General features: G+C 37.8%; 1 protein-coding gene across 1 annotated transcript in view; it reads right to left on the bottom strand.

Moving 5' to 3' along the window:
• The window catches only part of LOC131049284 (magnesium transporter MRS2-3), a 152,364-nt gene that overhangs the window by 61,318 nt on the left and 77,934 nt on the right, over window positions 1-13,112 (bottom strand). The window contains exons 6-7 of the mRNA XM_059212619.1: window positions 8,781-8,950; window positions 8,410-8,578 (exon numbers count right to left, since the gene is read on the bottom strand). Coding sequence (XP_059068602.1) covers window positions 8,410-8,578; window positions 8,781-8,950 — 339 coding nt within the window. The remainder of the gene's footprint in view (window positions 1-8,409; window positions 8,579-8,780; window positions 8,951-13,112) is intronic.

Raw genomic sequence — 13,112 nt, forward strand, 5'->3', positions numbered from 1 at the left:
AATTTTAAATTAAAAAAAAAAAGTGCACTAGACAAGAATTGCTCATAAAACTGAATAGATACCAAATATAGGGCAACTGAATCTATATTATGAATTAGATAACTGCTGCAAATGAAACTAATACATAAAACATACCTGTAGGTCCTTGGTTTATTTTAAATAAAGAATTCTGGAGTTTGTCAGCCAAAACTGGGAAATTGACCAAAATAGACGTACAAGTCCAGAGTACAATTTCTCCAAGCCAAAAATGTGATGAAACCACTTGAATATGTTGGGCATTGGGAATGGTGCAACCAAATTGCAAAATAGGAAGGCGTTTCACCCTCCCAAACAAAACGTCCCTTTCCTGGACCACACATGCCAAGCCTGAATTGTACGGCCAGCAATTGGAAACTGTACGGCTGCTTATTGAAATGAAATATGCTGCTAAAAGGGGCGTCTAACCTGATTTGCTCTTTCCTTATTAAAAAATCTGCAATATCTGAATAAAAGAATCTCTATTGAAGCACAATAAGACTCCTGAATGAAGCCTTCATAATTGCAATAATTCAGCCGGTCTTCTACAACCTCACAATCACAGATCCACGAAGAATTTCCGTTTTCCAATTGGCCAAACCTCTTAAACCCTTGTCAAAGAATTCCATAGAGCAAAATAACAAGCAATGTCAAATAATCAATAATAGAGGTTGAATTGCTTGCTTTGCCTTAATTAACCCAAAAAGGCATGATTTCCAAGAAGTATGCCCAAATGCCTTTTAAATACATAAAAATGTATTTAATTCACTTTGCATAGTTTATTAATCAACTTGGGTGCCCAAATTTACTTAAGTGATTTAATAAAAATCACTTTATAATATTTAAATGGCTTTTAATTTAATAAAGTCACTTTAAGATTTTATAATAACCATATAAGTTAATTAACTTAACCACTAAAATTTTAAATTTTTCCTTCATTATTCAATCTTTTGACGTGTCGTCTGAAGCCGGAGTCAACACTGAATAATCCCCATGTGTCCAGGTGCCCTAACCAAAAAAAGCACAACTGCCAGATTGACTTACTATAAATAATGTCCCTCAACTAAGCCCACACACTAATTGCTAAGGCCCTGGAACTGAACCCAATACTGAACTGAAGAAGTGGAACTGTCACTGAGACTCTCTATCCAAACATGTTAGCCTACGAGAGTCCAAATAATAGGCTAACCCATCAATAACTGATACTGACTAGAGTGGGGACATTACAATCCGCCCTCCCTGAATTTGCTTGTCCTCAAGCAAACTCAATGCTAGATGTTGTAAAATACTCTCGCTCTCCCAAGTAGCATCCTCTATCGACAGATCTCTCCACTGAACCAAAATTTCCCTGATGACCTGCCTTCGAAGATGATGCTCTCTAGTCTCTATGACGGCCTCAGGTACCAATATCAACTTCCCCTCATCATCCAAGGGTGGTAAGTCTGAAGAAGGAGCTATATGTTGTCCCAATGCCTTCTTGAGGTGAGAAACATGGAACACATTATGAACCTTACTATCTTCCAGTAAATCTAACTCATAAGCCACTTCCCCAACTCATCTGATAATCCTGAATGGCCCATAATAACGTGGCTTGAGTTTCTTCAAGCCCTTCTTCCTAAGAGAGGACTGTCTATAGGGTTGTAGCATCAGATACACCATATCCCCAATCTCAAAAGATCGCTCAACCCTCCTCTAATCAGCATATTGCTTTTGTTGATTCTAAGCCTTCTGAATGTTCTCACGAAGAGCTCTCATGATATCCTAGTTCTCCTGTAACAGATCCCCAACACTCGATACTCTGCAATCGCTCATCAATAAATCCAAAAAACTAGGAGCATCATAGCCATAAAAAGATCTGAAAAGTGTCATCTGGATAGTCATGTGGTGAGTGCAATTGTAACAATACTCACAAAGATGCAACCACTTCACCCAAGCCTTCTGTTGCCCAGAAATATAGTTCCACAGGTATCCCTCCACCCATTTATTGACAATCTCAGTCTGCCCATTAGTCTAAGGGTGGTAGCTAGCACTCGGTGTGAGCTTTGTCCCACATAATCTGAATAACTCCTACCAAAAGTTACCCATGAACCTATTGTCTCTATCACTAACAATACTCTGAGGTAGCCCATGCAATCTGAATACCTCACAAAAGAAAAGATCTACCACCTGTGTAGCTGAATAAGTAGTCGTGATCGGGAAGAAATGTGCATACTTAGTCAACCGATCAGCTACCACATAAATGATGTCTTTCCCTTGAGCTTTCGGCAAGCCCGTAATAAAGTCTATAGACATGCATTCCCACTTCCTCTCAGGAATAGGAAGTGGCTGAAGCAACCCAGCAAGGTAAGTATGCTCCTACTTGTTCTGCTGACAAACAGAGTAATCCATAACATACTGAAGAACATCAGATTTGAGAACCTTCCAAGTAAATCTCTCCTGTACCTACCTATAGGTCTTAAAGTATCTGAGATGACCAGCCATAGGTAAGTCATGTAAAGATCTCAAAACCTCGTTCCTCGTATCCGAATCTAGGACTAAAAATATTCTCTCTTTGTAAATGATGAGATCATTCACAAGAGAGTAGTTGTTGTCCTATATTGTCCCATCAATAATGCTAGAAGCCCACGGATTCTTGGCATACTCTGCTATAATCAAGTGTTTCCAATCCTCGGAAACCTCTACCATACAGCTAAAATAGGGCTAGCGAGATTAGGCGTCAGCAACAACGTTCTGAGTCCCTTTGAAATAGGAAATGTCAAATTCATAAGACTATAACTTGCTGACCCACTTCTGTTGACGTTCATTTAGATCCCGTTGTCCAAGGAAATGCTTCAAGCTGTTATGATCGGTTTTGACACAAAATTTGTTGCCAACTAAATACTGCCTAAACTTGGCCATTGCATGCATGATGGCCAACATTTCCTTGTCATAAATACTATAGCTCCTCTTAGGACCCCTTAGTTTCCTTCTCTCGAAAGCTATAGGATGGTGATCCTGCATAATCACTGCACCAATACCCTCTCCACATGCATCAGAATGAAGCTCAAAAGGTTTGGTGAAATCTGGTAAGGCTAGAACTGGACATGTAGTCATCAACTGCTTGAACTTCTCAAAACACTCATGTGCTAGAGGTGTCCAAACAAATGCGCCCTTCTTTGTCAAATCAGCAAGTGGTGTAGCATGCCGTAAAAAACCACTAACAAACCGACGGTAGAAAGCACATAAACCAACAAATCCCCTGAGATGAGTCAAGGTCTAAGGTGTAGGCCAATCAATAATGGCACGAACCTTATCAAGATCCATGCGAACTCCCTCTCTGCTAATTATGTGACCCAAATATAAAAGTTCTGCCATGCCCAATGCACACTTGGACTCCTTGGCATACAAGGACTCCCTATCAAGTATGCCTAAAACAGTGTCCAGGTGAGCCATGTGCTCCTCCCAAGTTCTATAGTAAACCAAAATGTCGTCAAAGAATACCAGGACAAATCTCCTCAATTGAGAATGGAAGACCCTGTTCATAATGGACTGAAAAGTAGCTAGTGCATTGGTTAAGCCAAAGAACATAACCAAAAACTCATAGTATCCACAATGACATCTAAATGCAGTCTTCTCAACATCCTTCTCTCTGACACTGATCTGATGATAACCTATCCTCAAGTCAATCTTAGAAAAATAACAGGCTCCGTGAATCTCATCTATCAACTCATCAATGCGAGGGATGGGATACCGGTTCTTAATTATCCTTTTGTTTAGCATCCGATAATCAATGCACATTCTAAGTGTACCATCTTTCTTCTTCACCAAAACCACAGATGAAGCGAAAGGAGACTTACTCGGCCTTATGTGTCCCATAGCTAAAAGTTCTTTGATGGTTTTCTCAATTTCATCCTTCAAACGCTTTCGGTGCCGGTAAGGTGTAATCATGATGGGCTTAGTGCCCTCCTCCAACTCAATATGTTCTCTATGCCTCTATTAGGAGGTCTACTAGGTGGTATGTCACTGAACACCTTAGTGTGCTTAATTCTAAGCTCCTAAACATCTGAATGATAGGAAGTTTTATGCTTCTCCTCATATGTAGGCATTAACTTACACGCTGCTGCCCACTCTACCATATCATGTTTAACCAATCTCTCCATTCTTTTAAGAGTGATTACTTTCAAGTTGTTGGCCTTAATAGCTTTAAGCACATGATTAGTTCCATCCACCTTGAATTTCATTTCCATTTCTCTAAGGTTCAGTGTAAATCCACCTATTGCATGAAACCACGTCATGCCAAGGACCACATCCATGTTAACCACATAAAAATCAGCTTTGAATTCATAGTTATTGAGTTGCATAGGTAAGCCTGGAATCATTCTATCACAATTGAGAGTGTTACCATTAGCAACTTTCACTCTCATACCTTCAAACTCTTGAGTTTGAATACCTCACTTCTCCACCAACCATGCATCTATGAAATTATGAGTTGCACCTGTATCAAGTAAAGAGATGACTCTTTGACCAGCCAAGAGTCCGCGCAACCTAAAGGAGCCTTCTCTCTGCATACTAGACATATGAACTTCCTGTAGCTCAAATTCCCCTTCATTTTCAACTCCTTTTTCTAAATTTTCAGTCTCTGAATCATCTTGATCAGCTTGTTGGTATGTGTTATCAGTCATGTTTTCACCCTCATAAAACCACTCCATATGCCTATTTTGACCCTTAGGCTTGAGAGGACAATCATGTTTTTGATCATAAGGGCCCTTGCAATAAAAACACAGCTTCCTTCTACGCAAATCATTAATTGTTTCTTTATTCAAAGGTGCTGCAAACTTCTTCTTTTGGTTCACATTTTCTGATTTCTTTGGATCAGATTTGCTATCATTATATGATGAGGATGGTTTGGAATAATTTGAGTTGAACTTACCACATGGACTTGTAAATTCCATGCTACAAGCTTTCCTCATAGCCTCTTGCAAGTTAGGGGGATCAAAAGCCTTAATCCAACCCTTCATAGGCTCATAAAGACCTTCAACAAAAAGAATGACCAGCCTCCTCTTTGAAATACCTGTGACCATGACCGAGAGCTTTTGAAACTCACTAATATAAGATTCCAAGCTGCCCATTTGTTTCAACTGAGCTAAGTCTCTGAAATACAACTTTGGATCTCTTTTGTCAAAACGTTCAACCAATCTATCAGTGAATTCTTGGTAAGAAGTAATAAGGTCATGATGCAAGGTAACCATCCCATGGTGCCACCAATCATGGGAAACCCCATCCAAATGCAAAGTTGCAAATTTAATGGCATCCTCTTCTGACATAGGACATAGGGTCAAGAAGGAGTCCAACTTACTAATCCAAGCTTTGGTTGTGACTCTACCACTACCATCAAAAGTAGAGAGTGTGAGCTTGTTGATTGCATATTTAAGATCATTAGTTTTATTCCAAGGTTTCCTGTCATTCCAATTCCATTTCCTACTATGTTCCCTCTTCTAACTAATGAGCCTGTTAAAGTTAAGATGTTCCTTAACTCTTGGTGGTAATGCATCCCACTCATCATGAAGTGTCATCACGTTATCTGTAAAGGCCACCTCATCTTCCTCCTCAGCCACATTCTCTTCTTCAGGTTCATTTCTCACAAATGTTGGGCATGTAGGCCTACATAGGTGCATGTGGGTGTCACACTTGCCCTTGGGCGACCAGCAACACTTCCATTTTCTTCTTGATTATGGTTATGTCCCCTAGGCATAGTGATCTGCTATATGGCTGTAGTTAGCTGCTGCAACACATTTGCCACCTGTTCATGTCCAATTACTAGACCCCTCATAATTTTGGCTTCTTAGTCCTCATTGTTAACAAGCTCTCTACATGGTTCACCATCATTCCTGTCTCCCATGATTTCCAACGGTATCTCTTCAAAATGATTTTGGTTTCCCTATAAACCAGGTCTCCTGCATGTATAAAACCTGTGAGGCCCAAACTGATGCTGATGCGTAAGAACTTCTAACCCTCCAGGAAGGCAGGATCAAAGCTTTGATACCACTATAAGAACCCTGCTGGGTCTAACTCTCCTGAAACACTGTTGCTGATTTGTTTTTCGATTTTCAAGGGTTTTAAACAAATTTTAAATTAAAAAAAAACAAGTGCACCAGACAAGAATTGCTCATAAAACTGAATAGATACCAAATATAGGGCAATTGAATCTATATTATGAAGTAGATAACTGCTACAAATGAAACTAATACATTAAAATTAGATAACCTCTGAAATCCTTGTCAAAGAATTCCACAGAGCACAATAACAAGCAATGTCAAATAATCAATAATAGAGGTTGAATTGCTTGCTTTGCCTTAATTAACCCAAAAAGGCACAATTTCCAAGAAGTATGCCCAAATTCCTTTTAAATACATTAAAATGTATTTAATTCACTTTGCATAGTTTATTAATCAACTTGGCCACCCAGATTCACTTAAGTGATTTAATAAAAATCACTTTATAATATTTAAGTGGCTTTTAATTTAATAAAGTCACTTTATGACTTTATAATAACCATTTAAGTTAATTAATTAACTTAACCACTAAAATATTAATATCTCCTTCATTATTCAATCTTTTAACATGTTGTATGAAGATGGAGTCAACACTGAATAACCCCCATGTGTCCAAGTGCCTTGACTAAAAAAAGCACAACTACCAGATTGACTTACTATAAATAATAAGTCCCTCAACTAAGCCCACACACTGACTGCTAGGGCCCTAGAACTGAACCCAATATTGAACTAAAGAAGTGGAACTGCCACTGAGACTCTCTATCAAAACATGTTAGCCTGCGGGAGTCCAAATAATAGGCTAACCCATCAGTAACTGATACTAACTAGAGTGGGGACATTACAACATTGGTCTCACCCATTTCAAACACTATTTCCGCTAAAATCTAACAAAGGAACTTACCATTTTTCACCTTACTTGAAGTATTACTGTATTTCAGAAAAAAAAAATTCCACTTGATGAAGAAACAAAGAAATTCAATGCCATGTTTCACCTATCCATTCAACCATCACACATGACAGTACAATTCTTCTTCCATCATATATCATTTTCTTATTGATAATGGACCTCAGATGTCAACTTCTCATTTAAAATTAAGCCCTTTAATTCTTCATCATTAAAGACTTTGAACACTGGCTAAACACCATGGCATCCACCAGATTTTGCCGAAAATAGACAAAAATTAAATTTTAAAAAATGAATATTCTAAACTTTTTAATTTCAGAAGGCAGTCACGTTTAAAATTCAAGTAACATATATGAATCAAAATTTACTCTTTTAAACAAAAAAAAAAGAACTAATTACTTTGCCACGTGAATTGAAATCAAATAAAAGAATAAAAAATCTCCAACAGAACTCCTCATCACTTGGTTTTTGTGTCTATTCCAAACCATGCTCTTCAAATTTGCTGCTCTAAATGGGTAATGAGTTGTGTTCCAAATGCACTATGGATCCATTGGTCACTATTTCTGGTGATTTCTATTCATTGTTTTTTCTATGTCTTATTCTTCTTGCTTTGTATTAAGTCTTTTGCTTTACTTTTCTTTTTTGTAAGCCTTGGTTTTTTGCTTCTATTGTGTTTGGGTTTTAGGTTTATACATTTTTGGGTTTAAAATGTCACTTTTTACTTATTTCCCCTGCCAGCTTTTTTCGACCATGACTTCATCTAGCAAGACTCATAAATCCTACACAAACTGGTGAGCCTGTCAAAACTTGCTGAGCCTCACCGGATAACCAACAAATCTAGTAACACTAATTTTCACTAACTGATCCATTCTCAGATCAATGTAAAATCTTCTTTGGGTAAAAAATTATGTTGATGGATATGTGTTTGACATCTATCACATAAAAATTCTTTAAAAACAACAATTATAAATGTGTCATTCATGTATATTGTGTTAATGGATATACCTTTAACATCTGTCACATAAAAATTATTAAGAAACAGTTATAAATGTGTCATTCGTGTATATTATGTTAATGGATATACGTTTAACATCTGTCACAAAAAAATTCTTTATAAATGACAGTTATAAAAGATGTCATAATCTTAATATTTAAAAGTTCTCAGCTCCAACTACCAAATTTCATTCATGTTGTTTTCATTGAACATGGAGTATAATGTGGTAGGTATTACATCTGCACTTAATTGTTATTATAGCAATTATCTTAATACAACTCCAATTTGGTAGCTGAACATGTGGTACTTCTCCTAACATTCAAACATAGCATGGGGAAATAAAGATATAAAATGCATATTGCAAACATTACCAATTTACCATATTTACTTACACAGTATATAAACATGTAAAAAATGCACATGACTGAAATGTAGGAAAATGACAATAATTTTGTACAACATACTGCTGATAGCTTATTAAGGGTTCCATCAATCTGGACAAAGTAAGTGTCCAAAAGCATCTCCAACTCCTCAACGCCAAGACCCTTAGTACCACTGTGGTTTCTACTGCTTGTTCTCCTCTCCTCATCTCTACCTAATGTATTGAATGTTGCACTCGGAGCTTCAACGTCACTGACAGAAGAGTTCAACAAATTTTGTGCTTCATTGTCTCATTTAGAAAGCAATCTTTAATAGGAGGCTTATAATAAATGGACACATATAACATATCTAAAATTCTTCTGGAAACAATTTATTTAGATTCCCATAAAATATTACAAAAAAATTCATTCATCTACTAAAAATATATGAAAGAGGGAAATATCAAATATCTCACCTGTCATCTTCTGCATCAGAATAATCCAGCTCCTGCTCCATTCCAACTCTAGCACCATGAAAAGAAGGGGGAGAAGGAATCCCATCTTGTTGTTGCATCAAATTACCTGTTAGATACATCTCAGCCATATCCTCCTCATTATCAAGCAAGTGCTCTAATTCATCTCTGACCTGTAAGACCAAATGGAGTTAGCTTTTCTTGGAAATGGTTACAATAAATGTAATCGTACACAAAACTTCCAACTTTCCAAAATATTGTACAATTTTCTTACTGATAAAAATAATAAAAAAATATGCCATATACAAAGCTGCATAGGAAACAAGATTGGAACAGTAGACAAGAAAGCAGGAGCAGACACGGCAGTCCCCTTCGATTGTACAGGCAAGAATCATGAGTGTTTGTGATCAACCCCTAATATAATTATGCATGAGTGATAAAAAATTCTTTAACATACAACCCACTTTGAGAACTGTTAGGAAGTTTCCCTTAAATGACTAGGACTAAGGTATTCTATTTAGTTTATTTCCCAAATCTTTCTTCCCTAGAGTATATAGATATTATTTATTTTATCCCACAATAAGAGGAAATTAACATCGAAACATTTCCAACTCTTTGTCCCTGTGTGGAAAAGATTCTTACAAAGGAATATAAGAGTTATATCTAACAACTTCTGAATGTACATCTCTTGTTTAGAAATTCGTAACTTCCAACCTTCTACTTGAATTAGCATGAGTAAATTAGGTAACCCTTAAAGACCCATGTCCACACAGTTTTGAATAGTGGCTATTCTCCCCTCTCCTTATCATCCATATCTTCTTCTCATTCTTAAAAATTCCAGATACTTTTTCCTAACTATTTTTCTACAACTGAGGAGATACAAACTGCAATAGCATAGCACCAACTTGGCAACTATGACCATGCAAAAGAATCCTTGCATCCACATTTGTTTATCCTAACTAGCCTTTAGAGTAACGTTACACCATTAATATTTCAGATGATCCTTCAATTTTGTGATCCTTCAATTTTGTGAAGTCTCTAAAAGAGACAGAATTGCAAAGTGAATCAAAAAGGGTAATTAAAGGAAGTAGGCAAAGAGGTGAATGATCAATTACAATCATATCTTTATTGTCCAGGCTTAAATCTATAAACAAACAAATTATCATACCAACTGATTGATAAGAATGATGAAGTCATTGTGAGAGGTTAAGTGTTTGACTGGAGGTCATCATGCTTAACACGATTAGATGAAGTTGACCCTCACTGCATATCGATCATACTTAGAGTAAACAACATGACATGCTATCAATGGACAATCAGCAAAGAGAAGGCTTGGGCAATCAAAGGTACACTAAACATCAGACCAGATTGAGAATCCGTCATATGAAATGAAAGTCCCTGTCATTTGATTTGAACTTCATCTCCAACTTAGGCACATTAAGGGTAAACTCTTCTATGTCTTGGAGCCATTTCATTCCCAAGACTACATTTGCTGCTCCCATGTTGACCACATAAAAATCAGCGTGTAGCTCATAGTCATTCATCAACAAAGTCAGACCACATATCCTTTTGGTGCACATGTATATCCATCTACAACTCTAACTCGGAATCCCTTGAACTCTTATGCCTACAACCTGCAACGAGCCACAAATCCTTCATCAATGAAATTGCGCGTTGCTCTAGTGTCAAGCAAAGCAACACAATGCTGCCCATTAACTGTATCTCTGCTCATCAACAAATATAGCTATAGGAGATAGATTCCCATCTGGCTCAAGCTCCAATACAGCATTTCCATCCTGATTATCTCCTAAGGCAACTGGCTGATCTAAATTTTCAGAATCATCATAATATACCCACATAGCGCGATTCGCTTTCTCCTTAGGCCTCAAGGGGCAATCATGCTCACTAGAAACAAAGTTGTCTCCTTCTCAATTCTTCTCATCTCCTCATCTACCATCGCTGCTGATTTCTTTTTCTTATCAGCAATTTGTTGAGGGCTCTCCTAGCTGGTAGAACGAGTTTCCTTATGAAAACTTTTGTTTCTAGGCGCTGTGAACTCCATGCTCCTTGCTTTTTTCATGGCTTCCTGTAGTGTAGGTGGATCAAAGGCTTTCAACCAACCTCTAAGTGGCTCCATTAATCCTTCCATGAACAAGACGACCAACCTCCTTTCACTAATGCTAGGCACCATAACTGACAATCTCTGAAAATCACCAATATATGTCTCCAAGTTACCTACCTGTTTTAGTTGTGCTAAGTCTCTGAAGTACATTTCTAGATCCTTGGGATCAAACCTTTCTATCAATATGTTCGTAAACTTTGCATAGGTGGTGGTATGTATATGACCAAGTGTGGTAAAGCCATGATACCACCACTCATGGGCAGCACCCTCCAAATGTAAGGTGGCGAACCTGATAGCATCCTCTTCGGGCATAGGTTGCAATGACAAATAGTTGTCAAGCTTTTGCACCCATGACCTAGCTGTATATTTGTTGCTCCCATCAAAGAAAGGCATGGTGGTCTTCCCTAGAGAATGTTGATAATCATTCTGCACTGGTGTGTGGTAGTCATTCCTCCCACCATTGCTCCTACCCCTCTGATTCATAAACTGATCGAAAGACCACATCTCTCTCAAGTCAGGAGGTAAGGTAGTGTATTCTAGATATGCCTGTCGTGCCTCATCTGCATAAAGTACAGCAGCAACCTGCGGTTGTTCTTCACGTGGAGTGAAGGTAGGAAAGAGTGGTCTTGTGACTGACCGACCCTCTAGTATATGCATCATGTTGATTGATAGTCTTGTCTCTTGATCTGTCTCTTGACCTGTCTCTTCCATCCACTTCATCGCGACTACCACTTCCACTATCTTCCCCTGAGTTATTTGTTTGATTTTGCTCAGGTTGCTGATGGATTTGGTTCATTTTGCCTAGCAACTGAGACATCATGTCAATCATGGTGTCAAACTTACGCTCCATCCTTTCATCTTTATCTTCTTCTGCCATCTTTTCTTCTTCCTTCTCCCTTAATGCTTCTGAAAGGGTGTCAACTTCAGGTACCTATGGAATGTTATATTGTTGCCTTCGTTGTTCCCTGTTGTAGTACCTTATCTCTCTCTCACTCATCAATCATAGGATGGCAGGATGCAAGCTCTAATACCACTGAGATATCCCCTGTCCTTTTGAGGTTTGAAATAAGGAGATATTTGCTGTCAACTTGTGTGTTATGCAGTTTGTAGTATTTTGTGTTATGCTGATAGTGTTTTCAGATTTGCAATGTGGGCCAATACACATAAATGTCTCAAGATAAACCACTTCAAAATGATCCTAAATGATCCTTAAGACTGATAATGATTCAAAACAATTGTCTTAAAGGCTCACTAAATATCAAATCAGCAAATGGACATTTTAGCAAACACTTGCCATGCGTCCTCAGAAAGATAGTATGATATGATGCAAACCCAAGTCTACCTTCTTATTCATATGAAGAACCAAATTACATTTCAATTGACAGCCTAATGGACACGATATAGGCAGCAGATAAATCATACATGGACTGTCACTTTTCAGACTTCTGAGGACTTAGGGGTTGCAGTCATGTTAAGCATACATATTATTAATTCTTAATGAAAGCAAGTTAATTAGGAACCTGGTTCAAGACACCTTTAGAAGCAAACAATAGCATGAGTGAAGGAGTCTTTAATGTGTCATTTCATTCCTTAATACCAATTGCCCCTGCTGCTGCTACTGAAGTCGGATACAATGTTGATTTGATGGCTGCAAGTCCTTATTTCCTCCAAAATAATTGCCCGCCCTTAGGAAATGTAGCGCTGTCCTTAGAACCGAGTGTTGTTGCTGAATAGGTGACTTATGAACGAAATTGAAGGTTAGGAGCTGCCTGCCACAATTTTATGATTCAGAGTGAATATCATTGATTACTCCACCAAATCGACCTCAAATTGTCTTCAAACAGTTTGCCTTACTCCACAAAAGATATCGCTGTCTTCACATCCATGAAACGACGCATTACCAATGGATTGTGAGCAAAATAGTGATGGATAAGGGTCTGATGCAATTTCAACTTCAGACCGATTTGTCACTGATCTTACCACCAAAACATCCTCAAAATTCCTCGAAAGGGAATCGCCGTCTCCAAAATTATAGCTGACCTCTTGAGGAAGATTTGATGCTTAAATAAAGCCATATGACCTAAGTCGTGGGTGTAAAGTTATTTCAATTTCAATTAAAGAACAAGTTATGAACTATGTATGCTATATATGGATATGAGGAATTATGTCAATGTCTAATAATTCTGATTTTTATCTGCAGGTCTGAAGGAGAG

Source organism: Cryptomeria japonica, chromosome 10 (assembly GCF_030272615.1).
Source record: "Cryptomeria japonica chromosome 10, Sugi_1.0, whole genome shotgun sequence".
In the NCBI taxonomy this organism is placed as follows: Eukaryota; Viridiplantae; Streptophyta; class Pinopsida; order Cupressales; family Cupressaceae; genus Cryptomeria; species Cryptomeria japonica.